We start from the raw sequence: 22,261 nt of genomic DNA on the forward strand, positions 1-22,261 counted from the left end.
CCCATTTCCTTTAGATAGCAATAATGAAAACTGATGTTTTGAAATTGAGAATGTCATTAGCAAAAAAACCAATCAAAACACTTAATGCTGACATGCAGAACTGGTCTAGCAGAAAAGCATATCTGATCGAAGCCATCATCAATTGCTCTCTAATTATGATGACAATACAAGAATGAAACAAGCTTACCTTAGCTCAGGAAACTCTTTTTTGCTGTATCCCAGGCAGCTTCCTTTCCTTATTAACTTGAAAAGGGAAAATCCACTTGAATACAGAAAAATAAATGCTAGAAGAGTGAGGGATTTAAGGAGTCCTCATCCGAGCTGCTGAGCCACTTGGTTTTAGCAAATTGCAAAAACCTCGATCCAGTAGCAGCTTAGATCGACTTTCCTCTCCTCATGTATTCTGTGGGCTGAGAATCTGCAGGAATAGACCTGAGGAGACGGTGCTGCAAGAGAGAGACAGCAGGGGGACCTTGGCACGGAGTTGGACCAAACTCCAAATATAGCCCAACCCACTTTCCATGCAGTTCTCTTCATACTCTGAAAGCAGATGACCTTGTCAGAAAACTGACCTCCCAGCATGTCACTCTCTACAAAGAGAGGATCTAAGGGAGCAGGACTACAACATAAAAAGACAGAAAAGCAATCAACCATCTGCTCGCAGCAAATTAATGTAGGTATGAGCTCTATTTTTATGGCAGTTGCAACTGATCGAGTCATAATGTGCTTTATTTGATCATTTAGACAAATGAGCCACATGCCAATTCACAAAAGAGCTGTACAGATGAGAGATTGCACTGTAATTGCTAGTCTTAAATAAAGAGCACTGAGATAGATGAAATGCCTGTCACCTTTCCCCGTCTCAAAAACCTTAACGCAGCAGAGTGTGTAGTATTTTCATAAAAGCTTCTGTCTGTAAGAAATTATCCTTTCAGTTGCTTTTATAGTCTTTTTGGAAAAGTTAGTTAAATCCAGAAATGTATATTCTGGTACCGTATAAATTTGAGATTCTAGAGTAGCTTAAAAGGGCAGTGGAACTTGCAATATCAGAGACCAAACTGTGGAGAAATGTGTAGTGTGTGCAGAGGAGGAAGCTAGAGAATAAGAGATGTAGAAACATAACCCTTATGCCTGCTTTTCAACAGATGTTTTATAATGCATGGAATTTGCCACTCTCACTCTGCGTGGCAATATGTCAGGGTATTTTGTTCTTAACCTGAAGGAGAGTTTAACTTGATATGGGTCAACCTGATACTCTGTCAAATGGGGCCTGATACCACTATGTCATATAAAGGCTTCTGAATAAAAAAAGCTGCAGAAATCTGAGCAACTCAAAATGTCTTCTCTCACATTCTGTGTTAAGACATTTAGGAGAGTTAGGATAAAAGATTGTTTGCAGTATTGTACTTCAACAGGATGTATTTTTTTTTTGTGACATTTATCTAAATGTGTGCTATGTTATATGCATCCATGCAGTTTTCAATATTGAAAGAAAACCTGAGGAAACATCAGGTCTGTGATAACTGTATACTATAGATGCATATGCCTGCAAAATATGAACCAAAGAGGTGTGAATTGTATCAGTGATCACTAAAGTAGCCATGTGTTTCTGTGAGCAGTAATTTGGCCTGTTAAGCTTTTGCAAAGTGTGCTGCTTTTTTTTCTTTTTTTTTTTTTTTTTTTTTAATTGAAGCCTACTATTTTTGGCAAGTTCCACTGTGTAATTTTATCATGATCTATCATCTCAAAGTCCGCAGAGTCAGCCAGACTCTGTTACCTTCACAACAGGAACTACAGCTGTGAGCCACAACTGCTTCCCAATATGTTGGGAGAACAGTAGAAAATATGAATCTCCTGTAGTATTAAGGGAGACATCACACCTGAGACATGCCATTCCTGGGCAAAACTTGCTTGTACTTAGACCTGGGATACATTAAGTAGTTTTATGGATTTATCCAAGTTCCTCTTTCCTCCCAATTTATGTATTTCTTCTCCATTAAGAAGAATAAATATTTGGTAGGATTGAATACTGCAACAGATGAAGGATGCTGGTGTTTAAAGAAAGGGCCTGAAAAAGGAAAGAGTCTGCCTCCAGATAGACATATGTTGAGAGGCATACTAGCGTTGTGTAAGTAGTGAAATTCAAAATGTACAGGATACTGACATCATTAAATACTGCTTTTGCATGAGTTTCCTGTCCACACCACCAAGAAGATAGAAGATGATGTAGCAGGGAGTCAAGCCCTGATTTGTGCCTAGCTTTTCCTGGGCTCATATTTTGTGTTTTTCTTGGGATGCTGGATGGTCTTTCCACTTCTTTGTGGATGGTTTTTGCCTACCCAGCCTTCTTTGGTATCATTTCCTCTGGAATGATACTTATTTCAAGCCAGCCTTGTGGGGTTCTGCCTTGTACAGTCATACATTCTGTAACTAATATTTGTGAAGTGATTTTTCTTTTGATTAACACCAAATTCCTAGGCACTTATTTAAAGATCCCATGGAGCATTTCAAAAGGTGAGATACGTGAACCATAATGTCTTGGCCAGTTTCCAGTGTGCTCAACAGTATCCTGACTTGCCCTATTCCTCTGCTTTTCAGAGTTGGATAGAATGTTCTCTTACAAGCCTAAACTGTTGCACACTATTACTGACATCCTTTTGAGTGGTTTCTAAAGTGACTGTAGGTTATATAATGCCTGGCATCTGTCAAGAAGAGAAGGCCTTTTTATAAGGTTAAATATTTAATTTTATAATATGCATCCAGCAGATTTGTAAACAGCCAAAAGCCATGCTACTTACAAACAAATAAAAGTCTCCCACTTCCCCATTTCTAGAAATGCTTTTAAATTGCATTTTGAGACTTAAGGAGATTATCAGATATTTTTTGAGAGTACAAAAAAAAAAGAGAAATGAGGAGACTGCAGCAGCTTGTGGCTGTCATCTGAGCTTTCAGTCATGGTGTCATTGATGAAGGGTACTAAAGCAAACAGGAGAACTGATTTCCACTCTGTGCTGGTGTATTATTGTATCTTCAGTCTCTGGTTGCTCTTGATTGGCAGGCCTGTAATGAAGAAATTAAGTTGGATGGCAAACAATAAAAGGGCCTATCATATTCCTGACATGTCAAATCTTGGTGTTTGTGCTTTATGTTACCATGGGGTTTAGAACTACAGTGTCTAAATGAATATTGAGTTCTCCCTTCTTACCTTCGTGGTGCCATTATTCCTTGTGTGAGGTAGTGAAAAAGACAAATTATGAATAGGACTGGGTTGTAGCTATACCACAGGCTGTACTACAAGACTACTAATATTTTGTCTTTTGGTTCACTTCCAGTCAGCAAGTTGTGTCACAAGTGAGTGTGGAAGTACTCATTTTGCATATTAAAGTGTTAAAAATAAGGGAGAAAGTTGTTAGAAGTGTTCTGTGGGAGATCCTTTGCGTGGCAAGATAGCTGTGTATGTGTACTAAAACCTCTATCATATCAGAGCATAGTGAAAATTAATTTGATATTATTCATCAAGACCTGTTCTTTTTTGCTTGAACAGGCAGAGATTTTAATTTAAATTGACATTCAGTGTAAGGAAGAGGAATGTAAACTGAATATCCTGTCACCAGTTTTATCAGGGAAAAAAAAAGTTTGTGGTAGATGTGCCTGTTGAACTGCACAGGGAAGGGTTTTACATTTTGTAAGCTTATTGTCTTTGCCCTACTTAGAAACTATTATAGGGAATTCCTACAGACTGTTAGCAAGAAACTGGCTTGGCATAGCCTTAGGCTGGATAGAGTAGGAAGGACCTTGTGCCGTCTGAATGTTGTCTAGTGGAACAAAATTGAAGTTCTTTTGATTCTTTGATAGGACTGAGTTTGCTCAGGTACATATGTCCTTCAGCTGTGCCTCACAAGTACTCTTCAAAATACATTTTTTTGAAGTACATTGTCAGGTGATGGCTGCAGTTGAAGGCATCCTCACAGATATAAAAAATTACTGTTGTGCTGGAATGGACCTGTTTTGGGAATGGAGTCCTTAGTTCATAGCAATGGGAAGGGAAAACAGTGACCAGACGGTGGGGGACCCTGGCTGGGTTGGGATGATGGCGTGCTAGCACCAGATGTAATTACCATGGAGATTATTTCAGCCAAGGCAGGGAGGCAGCTCTGTGTTGCAGTAAACTGACAGGGAAGGTCACCAAAGGAACACTAAGTAACTTAGTCGCTTTACATGCAACTTCTTACATCCTAATAACAAGAAGAAATACCAGTTCATTCACAGTTTTTCCTCTTTAGTTCAGAATGGTCAAAATACATGAGTATTTTAAGGCCTTATGAGTGAGGGCACTTAATTTGATTCATGACCCCAGTGAGAAAAGTATGAAAACTTCATCAGTCTTTTAAAACTGGAATGGCAAAACCTAAAATACTAATTTATTTTTTTTTTTTTAAGGAAGGGAATATCTTCATTAATTTTTGAATCAGCATTCCATGCTTAGCCACGTTGCCATTCTTCCTCCCATCAAACATTTTTGATCTCCTGTCAGAATATGTTCTCTTTCTGTGTGTGTGTTTCTCAGGCTAAATTTTGGTTTGCGATACTGCTTGAAATGTTTTAGCTAATCCTTATTAAGCGAGGTGAGGGATGAGTTTGGTGTTTTTTTTCTGTAATGTCATCTGGATTTCTCAGTCATGCCATTGCAGATGATGCATGCCTGTGATGAGGAGAATTATTTATCTTTCAGGGGGTGCCAGTGGACCCTTTCTGATTTAGTCAGAGCAATTTGAGAAATGAAGAGGCTACTGACACTGTTGTTATGTGGTGATCTTCCCTGAGGACAAATCACTTTTGTAGCTAACATTTTACCTCGTTTACTAGAAATTTCTATTGTCATGGTGAATAGCCAGGAACTGATCTGAAGAACCATATTAATAATAAAATTTGCATTCTTAGCTATTCCGTGTGGCTGGTCTGGAGGCACCTAAAAGAGCTTCATAGATATTGCTTGGCTAGCTGGCTTTACACCATAGGCTCCAGGTTACCTGAGCTATTATCAGGCTTCTCAACAGGCAAATTAAAAGCTGTCCATTGCTTACAGTGAGGGAATTTAGAGAGGATTGTCCTGGTAGACATGTAAGAGATTCTCCTTTCAGGATTAGCGGTGCTGGTGACACAGAGCTGACTAATTTGGCATCTCTCCAGGAGATGTTTGAGCTGCTGCTTGCCTATTGCTGCTGTGCCTGATTGGCCTCTGTACCTGCTCCTCCCACTGCTATGCAGAACCTTTCCCTTTTGTCAGGGATATAGTTGAGCTTGGAATGCTTTAAAATATTTAAAATGTTAATTCTTAGTTAATCAGCCCGCACACCCGGGGTTGTTTCATTTTAAAGACCTCATCTCTTCCCTTGGGTACTGGCGGACAGCATGCAAAGACCCACCTGAGCTTTGTGTTTCCTGCTGCCTGGAGGGGTGATACAATAGTGGTATGTTAAAATACTGTCATCGCTGCTTTTAGCCCAGTTACTGTGATCAGTGCAAACATGAAGACAAGAGGAGGCCTCTCAACTGAACAAGGATGAACAGGGACCTCGGAGCCAATTTTGCTGACAGCTGTTACACTTTACAGAAGTTGACTGACCTTGTACTGTATGTAGCTGATGGGACATGCAGGGAAGATGCAATGAGAGAAATTCAAAGTAGTGCATTGACATTAAGATTACTTAATCTGACTCACTGAAGACTTAGGCCAATTTTTAATGGCAAAACCATGAGAGTAATGAGGAATTCTCAGACTTCAGTTTTATTCTTTTCTCTGACCTCCTCTCTGCCCCTCTCCTGCCTTCCTCCCAAAGAAATCTAAAATGGCAATTAAGAAGAAACTTGAGATGTGCTCAGCACACTTGGCTTGGCATTTTACTCAGCATCAAATGTTTTTCAATCTGCTGAATTTAAAGCTGGAAGCTCTGAGAAATACTTTCCCACCAGATTCATGAACACAGATCAGTACTGTTTAATCAACCAATAAATAAAAACATAGCCTACAAAGCAGCCTGTTAAATTAATCCATCATAGCACACCCAAATTGAACAAACTCCTCCTATAGAGTAATGACAAGCACGTAGTCTCCTGTAACATATCTGAAACAAGAAGCAGAGTGTAACAAATATAAAACCTATAGAATCACAGAATGGTTTGGGTTGGAAGGGACCACAGGCAGGGAGACCTTCTGCTAGAGCAATATGCTCAAAGCCCCATCCAACCTGGCCTTCAATGCTTCCAGAGATGAGGCATCCACAGCTTTTCTGGGCAGCCTGTGCCAGTGTCTCACCACCCTCACAGTAAAATATTTCTTCCATCTACCTAATCTGAGTCTATATTATTTCAGTTTAAAGCCATTATGCTTTGTCTTGTCATGACATACCCTTGTAAGAAGTCCCTCTCCAGCTTTCCTGTAGGCCCCCTTTCCACAGGCAATTTTAGAAGAGTCAGAAGAGGATGGAAGTCGGGAGGGGTGGGGGGGGTGGTGGCAGTAATAATGTACAGACTTTGTTTTTGTTTTAAGTGATTCTACTTTAGTACTGAATTGTAACCCTAATGGGAGCATAAGGGAGAGAGCAGGGATTTCTCTTCAGACACAGAGGCTCTTCTGACCCAGAGTGTGTCTCAAGAGTGTGGGTAGTGCCAGATACATCAAATGAAAGTTGAGGGAGCCTCCCTTGTGGACCTGTAAGTCAGGTTTCCTCCAAATCCTAGCACAGAGATTAACTTAATGGTAAGAAATAAACTTATTCTGTACTAGCCTGTGTCACTTGGGATCTTTTAGATACCAAATAGATGTCTCATCTCACTTAGCTTCCAGATAAAACAAAAGTGGAAATCATTCCCTCAGTTATCTTTGGGTATGTACACAAAAGAATATTTCTATTCTGTGCTTTCTTATTGATTATCTCCTATATCCTTAAGGTGCCATCTGTCTTTAAAAATACTAGTATAAATAACCAAGCAAATGTACATTCTTTGTGAAGATACTAATAAAGTAGATGTTTGAAGGGAACCAGTTAAATTATCTAAATATCTGTATGCTTATTTTTGTGCATGTGTATGAACATGCAGATATGTGTGTGTTAATAGAGGCATGTGTGTATGTATTTAGTATGCATATTGATGTACTTAGACACATGTTTGTATATCAATATTAAATTTGAAATGAGTTGGAATCCATTGCACTGAATTATTTTGAATAGTGATCAGGATAATAAATGAGAGTCTTACTCATATATATATATATATATATATATATGCATGTGTGTTAAGCACAAATGGCTTTTTCCATATCAGCATGATTCAAAATAAAATCAAATAGAAATACTTAATGACTGGGAAGTCACTTAGTATGTGCCATGCCACTGATGTAATACCAAAGGTGAAAGTGTGAAGAGCTGTGGAATTCACATTTATGTTTCTGTATCGAGAGCATTGCGTGAACATTCAGATGTCTTTGATGACCTTGTGGTTGCATAAGGTCCATGTCACAGGAAAGCAGATGCAAAGGATTGCTGTGCTGAACAGCATCACCCCTTCAGCAGCATATTCCATCAGTGCCTGCCTGCCTGCTCACTTGCACCATGAGGGAGATGAAAGTCAATGTTGTATTAACCAATTAGGTTCTGCATTTGTGCCAACTTATTATTAAGGAAAGATTTATGCTCTCTCCAGTTCTGGCAGAGAGGAGTCATCCGGGCTGCTTGACACCTCCAAGCAGGGCAAGCAGTGCTGCTCTGATTCAAATGTGTTTGGGATCTGTGAGCTGAGTGTGTCTGCATTTATTCGCATCAAGTTACAATTTATTTTGTGAATAACCTTGCTGACATTAAGGTAACTCTTTGCAGAGGAAGATACACTATTTAACGTGAACATGGTTGGCAGAATCTGGCATGTCAGACTTTGATGCCCACAACAAAGATTTCCTGTCATCATGGGAACTGACATGGTGTCATGAACATTCACAGCTCAAAACTAGCTACTGTCTAGACTGGGATGTGAACAGATAAAAAGTTCTTCTGTGTACAAAATAAAGATGCTCAGGTACTGCAGAAAGTTGTTCAAATTTGAACTGGTTTTACAGATACTGTTTGGGTTAGGGCTGGACATTGGTTCCCTTCTCTTCTTGCTGAAAGCAGAGGATGTTGCATCACAAGGTGCAGTCCAGAACTCAGATGGACAGTGAACAGGTGGTACATTGTTTGTCAGGCTATTTCAGATCATGGAAACCATTTGTCCAGTTTCAGATTGCTATTGCTAGCAGTGTGTCTTTTAGTTATGAGAAAGAGAAGATGTTATTTAAAACTCAGGCGACTCCTGTTTGCCTTTCAGAGCATGCCAAATGGGATTTAAGAAGGAATGTTTAAAGATCACTTGCAGGTTCTCCTGCATCTCTTTTATGCAATTCTCATTTATTTCCAGTGTGAAACGTTGGAAAGAGCTGGCTCAGCAATTCAGTTCAGTGGGACATGCACAGATACACTCTGGAATGGGCATTTGGGGCTCTAAAACAGTGAGAAAGATCGACAAAGAGGTGATTAGTTCTTATTTCTTTGATGTGCTTCATTTATATCATCACTCCATAGCCTGCTTGGATGCAGTGCATCCAGGACCCTGAGGCTGTGGGGTTGGTGTGTGTAAAAGCTGGTCACTGCTCCAGTATCTCTGGAGTCAGTGCAGAGAGGCAAGAGTCAGTGATGGGTTCACAAACAGGAGCTGTGCTGCCAAAATGCAGCACAAGAAATTTCCCAGTGCATAGTGGTAACTATTTACTAAGTAGGTAACATTAGGTACATTCCTAATGCATAGTGGTAACACTAACATCTTTCAAACTTTGAGCAGTGTGCTGAATGATGTAACTTTTTAGCTTCTTCTAATACAGTAACATATCTGAGATTCCAAAGTGGCCGGAGTAAGTGGTCAGTGACTTCAGAGAGGAACAGGCTGTGGAAGGAGCTGCTGCTGTGCAGGGGCAAGGGTATGATGCCAGAGCTCTTGAACATTCTCAGAACAGAAAGGAAGAACCCAGTATATTGGCACAGATATTGGAGCTGTAGTATAAGGAATAAATTTGTTAACCTTCAGCATTCTCTTTTCCCCTGTTTACCTGCTGCTATGTGTAAGGCTGTACCGGGCAAGATACACTTTTTTGTGCGTTAATAATAAAGTTATAATAACGTAAACCCATATTCCCGTTGATGGTGATAAAAACATTTTTTGAATACTCTCCCTTTTTTACTCTCCATCTAGTGGCCAGTAAACTTTCCCAGAAAACTTCTCACCTTCAGCCACTGTCTGATGAACACTCTTAAGACAGTAGCAGTTGTACTGGGGACAGTTGTTCATTCTTCTTGCTCATGATCCAAATGGCAGCTTATAAGAAAAGTCAATAAGTCTGAGTTTGTCCCTCGGAAGAGAGGGAAAATAGCTCATGAGGGCAACCCATGGAGATGAGTGCCACATATTTCCTAGTGTGCAAGTAAGCCTGAGATTACAGACTTTCCACCTCCCTTACTCATGTTCTTTGAGAAGAGATTCCAGAATGGCTACCTACCTGGTATCCTCTGAGGCTGAATTACAGCAGCAGCTTAATGTTACAGTTTATGTGGTAATGTTACAGCTTGTGGTAAAGGGTTGGCAGTAGTGACATCCCTGCTCCTTCCCCGCCACCAGCCACTTGCCCACATGGGATCTAGGACTCATGTGGCTATACTCCATTCAGCTGCTGATTTTATGGCTGTGCCCACTAAGAGAAATAAGCGAGTAGACCATCAGAGCTGCAATGTCCATTTGGTGCATGTTTGTGCAGTTGCTCTAGATCTGGAAAGCAGAGGCTTTTCATCGTGGATGCTTGCTTAAGATTTCAGAATATGCCTTCATCTTGTGTTGAGATGCAAATGAGTGCTGCCATTTCTTCCATGGTGTTTGTTTTGGTCTGAACTAAGTTCATTAACATGCTTATCTAACCTCTTCACTTAGGAGTCTCTTAGTTGTACTGGACAGGAATTCTCTTCTCAGTTGCTGTTCTTTTTTAAAATTCTTGTAGTTTGCCAAGAATCTAACCTGTATCAGGTAAGATTTCATGACAGACAATATCCAACTTGCTAAAACACTCACTGATTTTCTTCGCTAGCTTTCTACTTCCCAAACTTTTTTGAAGTCTAACAGCTGTCACAACCCAACTTTAGGATGCTGACTGTTACACAAGCCTTTCAAAGGGGGAAAAGGAGTTACAAGATGGTATCTCTCTTTACAGGCATAAGTATGTACTGATTTTGTTACCTGTTGTGTTGCATTAGGATTTTCAAAGCTGCTGCCTTATTGTCATATAATATACAACATTGCATCTATGGATGAATAAAGCTCTCTTTTTTTCTCCTTCATATTCTTTTACTTCACCTTTCACTTAAATTCTTTGACATATCTTTCACATATCCTTTCAGTTACCTTTTTTCATTAGGTACCTATTTCAACATAGAATTCGTAAATACCAGCCATAATTTATTTTCTTTCTCTCAGAGAAAAATCAGTTTACTCTGCTCACAGGTAGTGATTGCGTAGATGTAGTGACATCATGTGTACTTCAGGTGATACTCAAGAAATCATACTGTTCCTCTTCATTTAATAATCTTGAAGCTGAAGTGAATTTAGAACTTCAGAATGCAGGAGATTGCAACAATGACTAAGTATCAGTTGGGTGGAAATGCTCTAGATACAGAAATTGAATAATTCAGTTTGATGGATCGTAATTCTTCTGGCTATGATCAGGGAAGTAATTCAGTCACCAGCAGAAACTTTTGTGTTTCAGCAGATGTTAAGCACTAATATAGCAAAAGGGAAATGTTGCTGTGGATATTTTTTTTCCCCAAAAGTCTCTTTATAGATAAAAGAGATGAAGAATAATACGAGTAGAAACACCTTAATTTAAATAGTTTTCTCTCAAAACATAAGCCTTTTTCAGTCTTGTGGACATTCTGCTAAAACTTCGGATATAGTGCCTTTGCCTAATAATTACTGAAGTAGGAGAGATACAAAATGTGCATGCAGAAAATGGCTACATATATTTTTATACAATAGGACATTATACCAATCTTTTAATTTTTCCTCTTCTAGGTAATTGGTGGCAATAAGGCATTTGGAGCTTTTAGATGGAGGCTGAGGGTGCAGGTTGTGTGCATTTTTGTGTGTGTTTGGTTGTTTTCTTCCTTCATTTGTACGACTTGTTTTAGTAGGAGGAGATGACTTATTCTGAAAGAAGTGTCAGAAAACTTAGGAAGAAATATGTATTTTGACAGTGATCCTATGGACCATAGTCCCTATTTTTGAATGCAAAGATAGGAGATGGATTTGAAAAACAGTAACAAAACCTGTTCTTTTTTCTCCTTAGATCCTTCAGAAGATGAAGCTGTTGAGAAAGCAAGTGACAACAGGACACCAACACATAAAGATTCAAATTCCAAACCTGCCATGACAAAGAAAAGAAAGCAGGTTTGTAAATGTAGCAATTGTGTAGAACACAGAGGTGATACTGCGTAAGGAAACATAGTCCCCTTTTTTTCAGGAAAGGAACAGTTTACTTCACATTTTGTCTGATCTCTTCACTAATAAGATTGTTTTATTAAATTATTTTGCCTTAATTGGAACTGATCACAATCCGGTACATTTCAATAAATTCACTCTTGTTTTGTGCCAGCCTGTCTGTTACAGCATGACTTCATAGCGATGAAAGCCTGGATGGTGCCTACTGAGCGTCCTCCCCTATAATCTTTTCTCTTTACCTGCACACACAAGGTCTCGGAAACTGTATTTATGTGCTGTACAGCATCTCTACCCAATAATCTCCCCAGTGCAAGGTCTAAGTGAAGAGGAATTTAGTTCTACATGGATTGATATTTTCGTAGCCTTTCGCTAATAAAAGCTTCCCTTAAAACCAGTAGGAACTGTCTTGTTCAGCATTAAATGCATATGCCAAGCAAAAGGCAGCAAGGTTTTTGACATACAGCATCACTCCAACTACAGCAAAAGCAAGTCGTCTAGAGATCAGATGATTTTTAGAGTCTCTTGTTTGAAGGTAAATTTCTGTTTCTTTCCTGATACCATACAGCAGAATCAAGTGAATGGCTGTCAAACAGCTAAAATTACATTGGAAACTGTCTCTCCTTGAGGTTATGGATATTAATTTTGACTTCTACATCAATAGTAAATTCACAGTGTGAATGCAGTTGCCCAAGTGAAAACCATTTTCAGAGATGGGTTTTTTTTGGTAACAGAGAAGTGTTAACAGCACAGTAGCAATTACTATGCTTTGGGGTGTCTTTCCAAGGAAACCAGAGGTGAAGTGAGATAAATAAATATCTGAACTGGTTCTGCGTTTTGATTAGGAAAGAGAGAACAGAGCAATACAGGAGCAAGCTGTATTGCCTTTGTACTTGCTCTACCAGGCGTCAGATGCTGAGGACTTCAACTCGAGGAGGATGCTTATGGAGCCACTTTTTATCACCATTATCTTCACTTCAGCATTTAGAACTAAGTTAAGACAATTTGTTTGGAGAAGTTCTTTGTTCTTTCCTTTCTGTGAGAACATAAGATAGCCATTACAAGTTATCCTGGCAGGGTGGACTGGGACTGCTAAGCTATAGCAGAACACAAGCCACAGCTCTTCCTGTCATATAAAAAATACTAGTTTGCATTTTGGAATTGGGTATTTTGATGTCTAGCCACAAAACTCCAGGAGCTTCATGGGAGCTTAAAGTCACGGACATGTCATGTTTGCAAAACAATTGCAAAATCAGATGTGTTTACAGAAAGCTAGTAGTTTTGGAGTTTTTATGCACATAACCAGTTTTATTCATCCCTGCCTTATTCACAGGCTGGAAGCTATTCTGCACTGGACTTGGCACCTTAAAGCCAGTCAGGAGACAACCAAATAGAACTGCAAGCATTTATGTTTTTAGTTTGCAGGCTGTCCTCAGGCTTACAATGAAATGAATAATTTGTCTCCAAACTGAATGGAGTATTTGATGTGCTTACTTTGTCAAAAACTAAAAGTCAGAGTATATGGCTGACCTAGAATGTAAACTTCCACACTCATGCAAGAATGTTTTCACTCTACATATGAATTTGCAGTAACTTGGCAATACGTAAAGAAAAAAATTTGTTAGAAATATAATGCAGGAAATATTTTATGTTCTGCCTATGATTAACGAACAAAAAATTTATGACATTTTAGGTCCTAAATCACTGGTCTCAGCACAAATTTCCTGTTTTCTGCATTTTAAGAACTTCCATGTAAAAATAGCATAAAAACACAGAGCATGGGGGAGCCATGTCAAAAAACAGTTGATTGTCTGCTCTGTGTCTTGCATAAGAAAAACATGCAAATGTCGTTTTCTTAAGGGTGACATTTAAAGAGCTGTTGCGTGAGTAAGTAGGCAACTAACATTTAGATAAGGGTCAGAAGTTCAGTCTAGATCAGATGCCCAAGTATTTTAGGCTTACAGCCATTCACCACCATGAAGTTTCTGTTTTTCTCATGGCATTATTTTTAATGTCTTAATAAAGTGGACTTATTATTGCTGGGCTAATAGTATACTATGCCTAAATATATATATGCTGTTGTAAAGGAGATAATTTTGAGTCTTAACATGCTTCTCTGAAGAAGCAAGGCTTTGGCTACAAGCCTGCTGTGTACTTCTGTGACTGCTTTGTGCTTCTTTTGCTGTTGAAATAACAGCTTGCATGCTGCCTTCAAAAAAGAAGCTGTGGTATTTGGTGATACTATTAAACAACTGAATGAGGGGGTATCAGTGAGGAAATTTGGTTTCTATTGGAGAATAATTTTCAGCTCTGTGCCATAGTTTTATTCTTTTCTTATGCAGCCACCTGTTGGGAGAGTTCTGCATATTTATGTAAAAGAATTCACTATATATATGGAAGGAGAAATGGGCCTGAAGTGAATGCATAACATTTTTCAGTATGCTGAAAGAGCAATAGCACTTTCTAGGATAGAGAAATGTCATCCTTTACTGGAGGAAAGAGATTCAGGTTGGCCCCTTTCTGCCTTTTTGATTGCTTGTTAATATCCCTTGACTAAATCAGTCCAAAGGCTTGTTCTCTGAATAAATTATGTTGAACATAGAATTTATGATTAAAACACCTGGCAAGTGGTCTTTGATTATCTATGGACAGCTGGCATGTGTAAGGGTAGAGCAGGAATTGAAAGCAGAGAGTACCTCTGTTTCAGTCTCAATGTGTGGGAGTGCTAATTTTAGGGATAGGAGTGAAAAAATGTATGGTGGTGTTTTAAAAGCACTTGAATCAGAGTCAGGAGAGAGATTATTAAAAAAGAAAGAAAGCAAAAATAAACCCAAAAAGCTTATTTTAACCTTGCAACAACTATTAGTTGAAGTGAGTTTCTACGTGCAGTAGTTTCCTTGATTTCTGGTGAAGGTAATATCTGTTTATACCTGAGAAAATCACAGGGACACATGTCTCTTCTTGTTGAGGCAAGATATGGTCCCTATCACTTCTCATGGGTAGGTATTGATCCAGTTCTAGTTATAGAGTGCTTTGCTGGCTGTAGCCAGTCCTCAGCCAAATCGTCTCTCGTCATTCCCAAGTACCATTTCAAATCTCAACCAGTTTCATGGCCCATCTATACAGTATTGCTGCCTTTACAAGTGCAATGGCTGTGGTTGCATCATGGCACAGAAAGCAGAAGCAAGCAATAGGTCATTTGTGTTAAGCATGGTAGCATCCTGGTTTTTATAGCTGAATTAGCCAGGGGAGTGGAGAGTAAAAGGGAAATGTAGGCATAATGTGAACAATTAAACTCCACAAAATGTTTCTGATAAGGATGTGAAAGTGGGCTTGGAAAGCCACAAAGTGCTGGGTAGGGTCATATAGTACTAGTTGTCATGAAGTATCCTCCTGTTAAGGGGAGGGAAGTGCAAGGAGGACTCAGAAAGGCTCATATAGTCTAAACTTCTGTTAACTTGTCTTTCGTCCTGTTGAAGCTGCCCTCACAAGGGGACAAAGGAGCAGCTTCTCTGGCTTTCAGCTGGGCTCCCTGTTCTGCTAATACTTTTCTTCCAGGCTTTCCCCAGGGAGCAGCACTGGATTTGCTGTTCCTGAGCTTTCAATGCTCCATGTGATGAGACTTCTCCACAGTTTCTCACAGGAGCAGATTTTTCCAGCCAAATGCATCCTAATATTAAGGAGCTTTTTCCTGCAGCTTAGCCTGTTTTCCCATTGCTCTTCATCAGGTCACTTACTAAGCTCTAAAACCCATCTATGTAGATTAATTTCCATTTCCATGAAGTGGAAGTCCCTAAGAAGGAAAAGAAAAAGGAATCACTATGCTCAAAACAAGGAAAGCCTGTGCCTCACTTCCTCTGTTTTGGACCATTTTAGGTATCCAAGGACAAATCCTAAACCTAGCTTATGTGAACAGTGACTCTGGTACAAATGGACCAATTCAACCTACTCACTCAGGCACAAAAGAGGGTTAATGGTAGCAACACATGTTGGATGAAGATTATTCTGAAATGCATCATGTATTTTGCTTGTGTGTATTTGACCCTGCCTGCTATGGAGAGACAAAGCAAGAATGGGGTAGAACAAACTCAAAACATGTTTTCCTAAATTTTGTATTACAAATGTAAAAGGAAATCCAGGGTATGATTGTTTCCAATTATTCTTGCCCAGTTTCCTGGCATCTTTCACTGTCTGGATAATCACCTTAGACCCAGTTATTGTAGAGCACTATTGGCAAAGTTTAGACAAACAATCACACACAATAATAGAGGTTAAAAATACAAAGTTTATGAAATCTTTTGTTCATGTTTTCCTCTTGGTTTTTTTTAGGTGTATCAAAACCTGCTTTTCACCATTTTATGGAATTGTGGCTGCAACTTATGTGTTTCAACTTTCTGTTCTTTTATTCTACTCTTGATTACAACATAGATCTCAATTCCAAAGTTACTCCAGATACATGTAACTGTAAGAATGTGAACCCTTCTGTAGATGGGGAAGCTTGTTTTTATTTTTTTACTTTGTTTTTATTGCTCTAACCAGCATTTTACTTTCTGTACCCTGTTTTAGCTCCCTTGGGTGACTTTTTCTTCCCACCCCACCCCCCCCAGTGATCAGATATCTGATGTTGAATTTTTTTTTTTTTTTTTTTTTTTTTTTTTTTTTTTTTTTTTTTGGAATATGTGCTTTGCAGCCTACAGAGTGTTTTCTAAGTCAGCAAGAAGAAAAACAAGAGACTCCTGTAAAGGCAAAGAAGAGAAAGAAGGTACGAATGTCCTAGAGTGTTTGGGAACTGGGCAGTGAGTATATGTGCTATTACAAGATTCAGAACTGGGACAACCTTGTGATGATGAGAAGTAACATGGTCGCGATGTTGGAGCCTCTTTTAGACACAAATTCCTACTTTTTTGACTTCATTCAAAATACCCTTTCCCAACCTGAACTGAAGCAATGTGTCTGTACTCTGCACAAGGGTTGTATATGTCTACACCACTCTTGCAAGTATTGCGTACTGGGAAAATGTAACTGCATCAGAGATTGGTGGAATATCAGTTGCTGCAGAATCTGCCCCATTCCAGAAGTGTGGTCAAGCTCCAACTGCTATTCTATCTTTTAAGCCAAGAACTGTCCTTCTTTGCTCTTCTCCTCGTAGCATAACTGTATAAATAAATACCCTGCATTGTCCCTCTGGCCATGTTTAATCCTCATCCTCAACAACAAACATACTCTGCAGTCTAGATGGAAATTATATAGTACCAGGAAAGTTAAGTGTCTTTCAGGACGAACTGTAAATAGTTGACTCCTTCACAAGGCTGAGAGGTGGCCTTTTTATGTTATGTCAATCATCTAGGAAATGGGAAGAGGGAAGAGTGGGATTTTGTTTTAAATGCAGCTCTGGCAGAAGTGACTGCAGTACTTGTTCTACTGCTGCAAGAGTGAAAGCATCCCACGACTGAGATTGGTGAACCAGACCTAACAAAAAGACCCTATTCTCAGGCAAATAATAGGCGCTTAGTTACACCTTTGGTTTCAGTGAGGCTAGGCCACTAAGTTGACATACACAGCCTGTCAAAAATCCATCAAGAAATACTTATCAGGTTGATCTATGGGTTCCAAACAAAGTATTCTCTCAAAGTAAGGAAAAGAGGGGAAAAAAAACCCCAAACCAACACTTTGCTTTTAAGCATCTGGAATGAATTGCAAGAAAAATAATAAAACATCCTGCATGAGAAACATTTCCTCATTTCCCCATCCTCCGTGAAGGAAGAGAGTTTGCTCAGGTGTCCTTGCTCTTGCTCTTAGGGAATTCCTCATTAATATCAGGCTTCTCCCCTACAGGATGACGTAATTTTCATGAAGGAACCAAGGGACCCAACAAATGACATAGTGGTCCTGTGGAATAGCACCTCATGCTGAATTACCAAGTAAAATGAGCCTGATAGTTCTGTTTTGCTTTCTGCTAAATCAGAGGTTCCCAGACGTGGGTTGCTTAAAAGGCAGGTATTGGGGCTGGGACTGAAGAAGAGCAGAGGTTTATAGGAAGGACAACGAAGAGGTTCAGCTGTGGGCCTCATGCAAATGCTGTGTGTGCTGCAGATGGCTTCTAGTCATTCTTTGGGAAGACAGTTATTGCATGGCAGAAAAATACAGTGGTGCCAAATGAGAGGGAATCTTGGGAAGGAAGAAATGCTATGGGTTCAGGCACTGCAAAAACCTGCCGAACAGCCAGATGTCCAGTGGAAGGTGTTCCAGGGACTGCAGAGGGCTTTGTACCAGGCCAAAGATAGGCTGAGGGGAAGGCATAAGGACTTCGTTTTCACGTATCCCATGGTCAAAGATTCATCTGGGGCTTTTGCAAGCACACAGTTGACTTTTAGCAGAGGTGAAATGGGCAGTAGCCAAAGAGACAGACAGCTGGGAGAGGCAGCCTTTGCTGTGGTGTGGAGTGTCTTCAGCAACCCCCCTATGGCTCTTCCTCTACAGCCTTCTGCCCCTTATGCTGCCATTACAGGTGTATTGGGCAAGATGGAGAGACAGAGTGCTGAGGTATGGAAGAGAAAGAGGGAGTGGGTGCTGGGGGGGAGTGAGGGAAAGGGATGGAAGATTGTTCCCTATGTTGAAATCCCTGCTATAGCTCTCATCAAAATTTCCATTTATCTTTGCTGCCCCGGACCTTAACCTGCTGAATTTGCCCTGAAGGTGCCCACCACCCCTCCAAAGCTGCCAAAAATGCTTCTAGGTCCACCTCATTTGTCTGTGAAATCTCACTTTGCCTCCCAGATTCGTGTCCTTTTGCTCCATCACAGCCATGCTCTCCTGCTCCTTTTCACTTCTCAGCTTGTACTGCCATGCATCCTCATGAGGCAAGTTCAGTTTAGCTTACACAGCTGAGAAACCTTACTGTGGCCTTTCCCAAAGGAATCTCTTCTCAGTGAGAACAAGAGAGGCTTCACATTCTTGCCATTGTCTCCAGGCAATCCTTTAAAACCTACTGTTTTCTTAAATGCTGGCAGATCATTCAGACAACAGGAACACAGGGCTATTCTACTCTCATGATCCATTTAATTATAGGGAAAAATACAGCAACGCTTCCACTTAAGTTAAAATTCAGACCCAGGTATTTGTTAACAGTCCTAAGGTGTAAAACACAATCATTATGAACTCATGTTGAGGCTCTAAAAATTATTAGTTTGGTTTACAAGATACACATTTGGAAGAACAGAGCAGGTGCTGAACAATTTCTAGTTGACTTCTAGTTTTGTGAGCTCTTTAACTCATTTTCATCACTATTTTTTTGATATTCTGTGAATACAGCCAGCCATCTTTCCTTCCAAAATAGATAGGTGGTTACTTGTTTTAATCAAAATATAACCAAGACACATATAACCACATCATCCCTGTTGTTATGCTTTAAAAATAATAAATTATGAAAACCCCCTGAATTTTCCAACTGAGAGTTAAGTGTAAAAATAACAAACCTCACAAACCAGCTTTCAGTTCATTGAGTGTGCAAGAGCTTTGTGCAAGAGCTTTGTCTTCAGGCTCAAGGTCGATCTCATCAAAGTATCTGAACTTGCACCTGAAGTCTGCATTCTCATGACGACAGGAATCTTGTCCCATTGTAAGGTGTTTTTTCTAATTAAGCTGTAATTAAACCAATGTAACTGGATAAAGCTATCAAGTAACATTTATTTACAGTGTTGTTAGCCAAAGAGCAGAAATTACAGAAATGCCATACTTACCTATTTTATTTGTTTTTTATAGAAGAAAATTTCTGATATTTTGGAAAAATCCGCTCCAAAACCTGGTGTTCCTGCAGATCTACAAAATCTGCTTAGCCAACATTTTGGTGAAAACCGTTCAGTGATTGAAATAGAGGAATTAAAGCTGTCAGGTAACTTATTCTATATTTAATAGATAAATACTGTTTTTTCATGATACTGTTGAGTTCTTTTTCTGCAGAAGAAAGAGGATTTTGGGGCCAGATCTTGAGTTGTACTTTTTATGGAAATATATTCTCATACGGTACATTAATTTGATATTTAAGTAGAGAGTTTCTTTAGAATAAATAAGGTTTCTTGGAGTTATGGAAATGAAAAGGAACATTATTTAAATGTGTCCTTTTCTTGCAAAGTATTAATTTCAGGAGCTCAGTTTTCTAATAGGAATTATATGATTCCTAATAATAGCTTCCAAGGTGCTGAGAGACTGAAAATGTATTTTATTTCTGAGATTATCAGAGTTGATCCAAATGCACAATAGGAGAACTGACAATAGGAGTAGACAAAGAAGTAATGAGACATCATTCTGATGTGGCTGAGATCATAGAATCACTGAGATGTTGAATGTAATAGTTTTTCAAGGAGTGGCATGAAATGAGATGATTATTCTGGTCCAAGTTTTAACCATGACGAGGACCCTTTTTGGTTTCCTGTATTTTGTCTCCAGTTAAAAGCCTGTGATATAGAAAAGGCAAAGCAGGGTAGAGCAGGGTTAGCTTCTGTCAGTTGGAAGTTGCATTAGAGATGAAGGTAACAATGAACTTCTTTTCTGCTTATACTGTAGATGAGGAGGCACTGTCATTTGACAGGCACTGTCCATTATTTGCTAGTAGTACTCATGAAGAGCAAATAGCCTGCTAACTAACCTACGTACATACACCTTTGATACTTGAACTCTTAGTGACCTGTGCCCAATATAGGAGCCTTCTAGCCTGGTAGTGCTTTCTCTGTTTTAATATTTAAGGCAGTCTTTCTAGGTAAATATTCTCTTTACCATCTATGATTCTAGGTTGACCCTTCTTTTTTTCTATAGGGCAAGTTCAGCTTTCTTGTTGAGTCAAGAAACCCTGGAGAAGTCCCATACAGATTGCTTTGAAAAGCTTGTGTTAAGTACTTTCAGACTTTTAGGGTTTTTAGCAAATAATAAATTACTTTGGTTTCTTTCTTACTAAAAGAGCCCTTTAGACTAGTGAAATGCCTCATTTCCATATGGATTAGCTCTTGAGCTGGACAGAGATATTTCTTCTTTCTTTTTATGCTGGGAGTTGGAGGCTTAGAGTGCTGTGGACCCTGCTCTTGCAGGGGGCTTGGACTAGATGATCTTTTGAGGTCCCTTCCAACCCTCAGGATTCTGTGATTCTGTGTGATTCTACAGCTGTCAAGTCCCTCATGTCAAAGCACTGAGCAAGTAACAAGCAACTACTTGGAGTTGTGTGTTCTTGTTAATTGACATGGTGCAAAAGGTCAGGTTTGTAGACAGCATGGTCTCTTGCTGCAGTCTGGGGTTTCTTGCTGCAGTCTGGAGTGTTTTTTCCCCCCTTTCTGAAACTCATTTAAAATTGTTGATTTGAAGTGTTGTTAGACTCGTGGTGAAAAGTCAGTGATTGAAGCTCATGTCCTTCAGAAACGATCTATTAGAAGCCACCAGCATCAAGTGCATCTTTTAAACACAATTCTACAAGTAAATCAGCTGCTAATTCTTCAGTTGTACATTTGTTCCCTTTGGAGCTCAAGTTCCAGTAAATGTCAGTCTCTGAGTTTAGTAAAAGGGATCAATGCAAAATGAAAGTTTTAGCAAGACAACATCTGTTAAATGGAAGATACAGTGATGTAGAGTGGCTGTGCTCAAGAAACTACACAGGCGGGACTTCAGCCAGGCATCAGCTACAAACTACAGACCAATGTTTGTCACATTGTCTATTCCAGTGGAAATCATGGATTGATGCTGCCAGCATTGGCACAGTGCACCATGCATGTGAGCATGAATAACGTCTGGGGAAAGCTTATAATTTAGTTAAAATATGTCAGCAAACATCCATAGACAGGCACCCTGAGGTGCTGTGCTTCGTGCAGAATGATAACAAATACGTGGATCCCTGAAGACAGAATTGTTAATGCTCTATGGGAGCATATTGTTCCATCAGGCAAAGACCGTTGACAACAATGGCAAGTTTTCAGACAATTTAATTTTAATCACCTTCTTAAGAACGTAGATTTTCTAGATGGACACTGGAGAAAGGACCTTCCAAAGAACACGTTAGGACCTTGTCTTTCTCCACTGCCTTTGTGTGAAGCTTAAAATTAAATGTCTGCCACAAAGTGCTTGTAAGACTTAACTAGTTAACATAGTGACCAGCTTAAAAGATAGGCAGTCATTAGGAAATAAAGGAAGAGGAAGGCATTAAAATGAAGTGTAGGTGTTACGATTAGGGCCAACATAGGTAGGTAGGTTATCACAATATGAAAGGCCAGAAAGAGGGACAAACTTATTGACAGGTAGGTTATTGACATATTCTTTCATTTGCACATTACGAATTCTTTGGGTGATCTGCAGATCTATTGCATCATAGGTAGATTAACCTTTGATTCACAAATGGTAATTTATTGATGATGGGTTTCAACACACTTGTGATTTCATTAATATCACTAGTGGTTATCCTGCAGAAGTATATGCTTCTTCTCCTGTTAAAAATACATCAACAGAACAATGTTTTCCTTTATGTTTTCAGATTCCTGCTTTTTGCCAGCCAATGATCTCACCCACAGTTTTTCTTCATACCTGAAGGAAAGTGAGTTAAAATGTTGGTCTGGAGGAGATGAAAGTTGTATGGAAAATATTGTTAATGCAATATTACTGAATTTTTTATCTGTACCTCCAAATATTTTTAATTATTAAGTATTAATAACTTTAAGGGTTT

At 39.3% G+C, this 22,261-nt stretch overlaps 1 protein-coding gene across 2 annotated transcripts in view; it reads left to right on the forward strand.

The window, feature by feature from the left end:
• CMSS1 (cms1 ribosomal small subunit homolog) overlaps window positions 1-22,261 on the forward strand; it is a gene marked incomplete at its 5' end in the record, with an annotated part of 65,895 nt that overhangs the window by 24,229 nt on the left and 19,405 nt on the right. For both annotated transcript variants that reach the window (XM_080613158.1, XM_080613159.1), the window contains 4 exons: window positions 11,417-11,517; window positions 16,256-16,327; window positions 19,327-19,456; window positions 22,073-22,132. In XM_080613158.1, coding sequence (XP_080469284.1) covers window positions 11,497-11,517; window positions 16,256-16,327; window positions 19,327-19,456; window positions 22,073-22,132 — 283 coding nt within the window. The remainder of the gene's footprint in view (window positions 1-11,416; window positions 11,518-16,255; window positions 16,328-19,326; window positions 19,457-22,072; window positions 22,133-22,261) is intronic.

This window comes from Psittacula echo (genome assembly GCF_963264785.1).
Source record: "Psittacula echo genome assembly, chromosome: 3".
NCBI lineage: Eukaryota > Metazoa > Chordata > Aves > Psittaciformes > Psittacidae > Psittacula > Psittacula echo.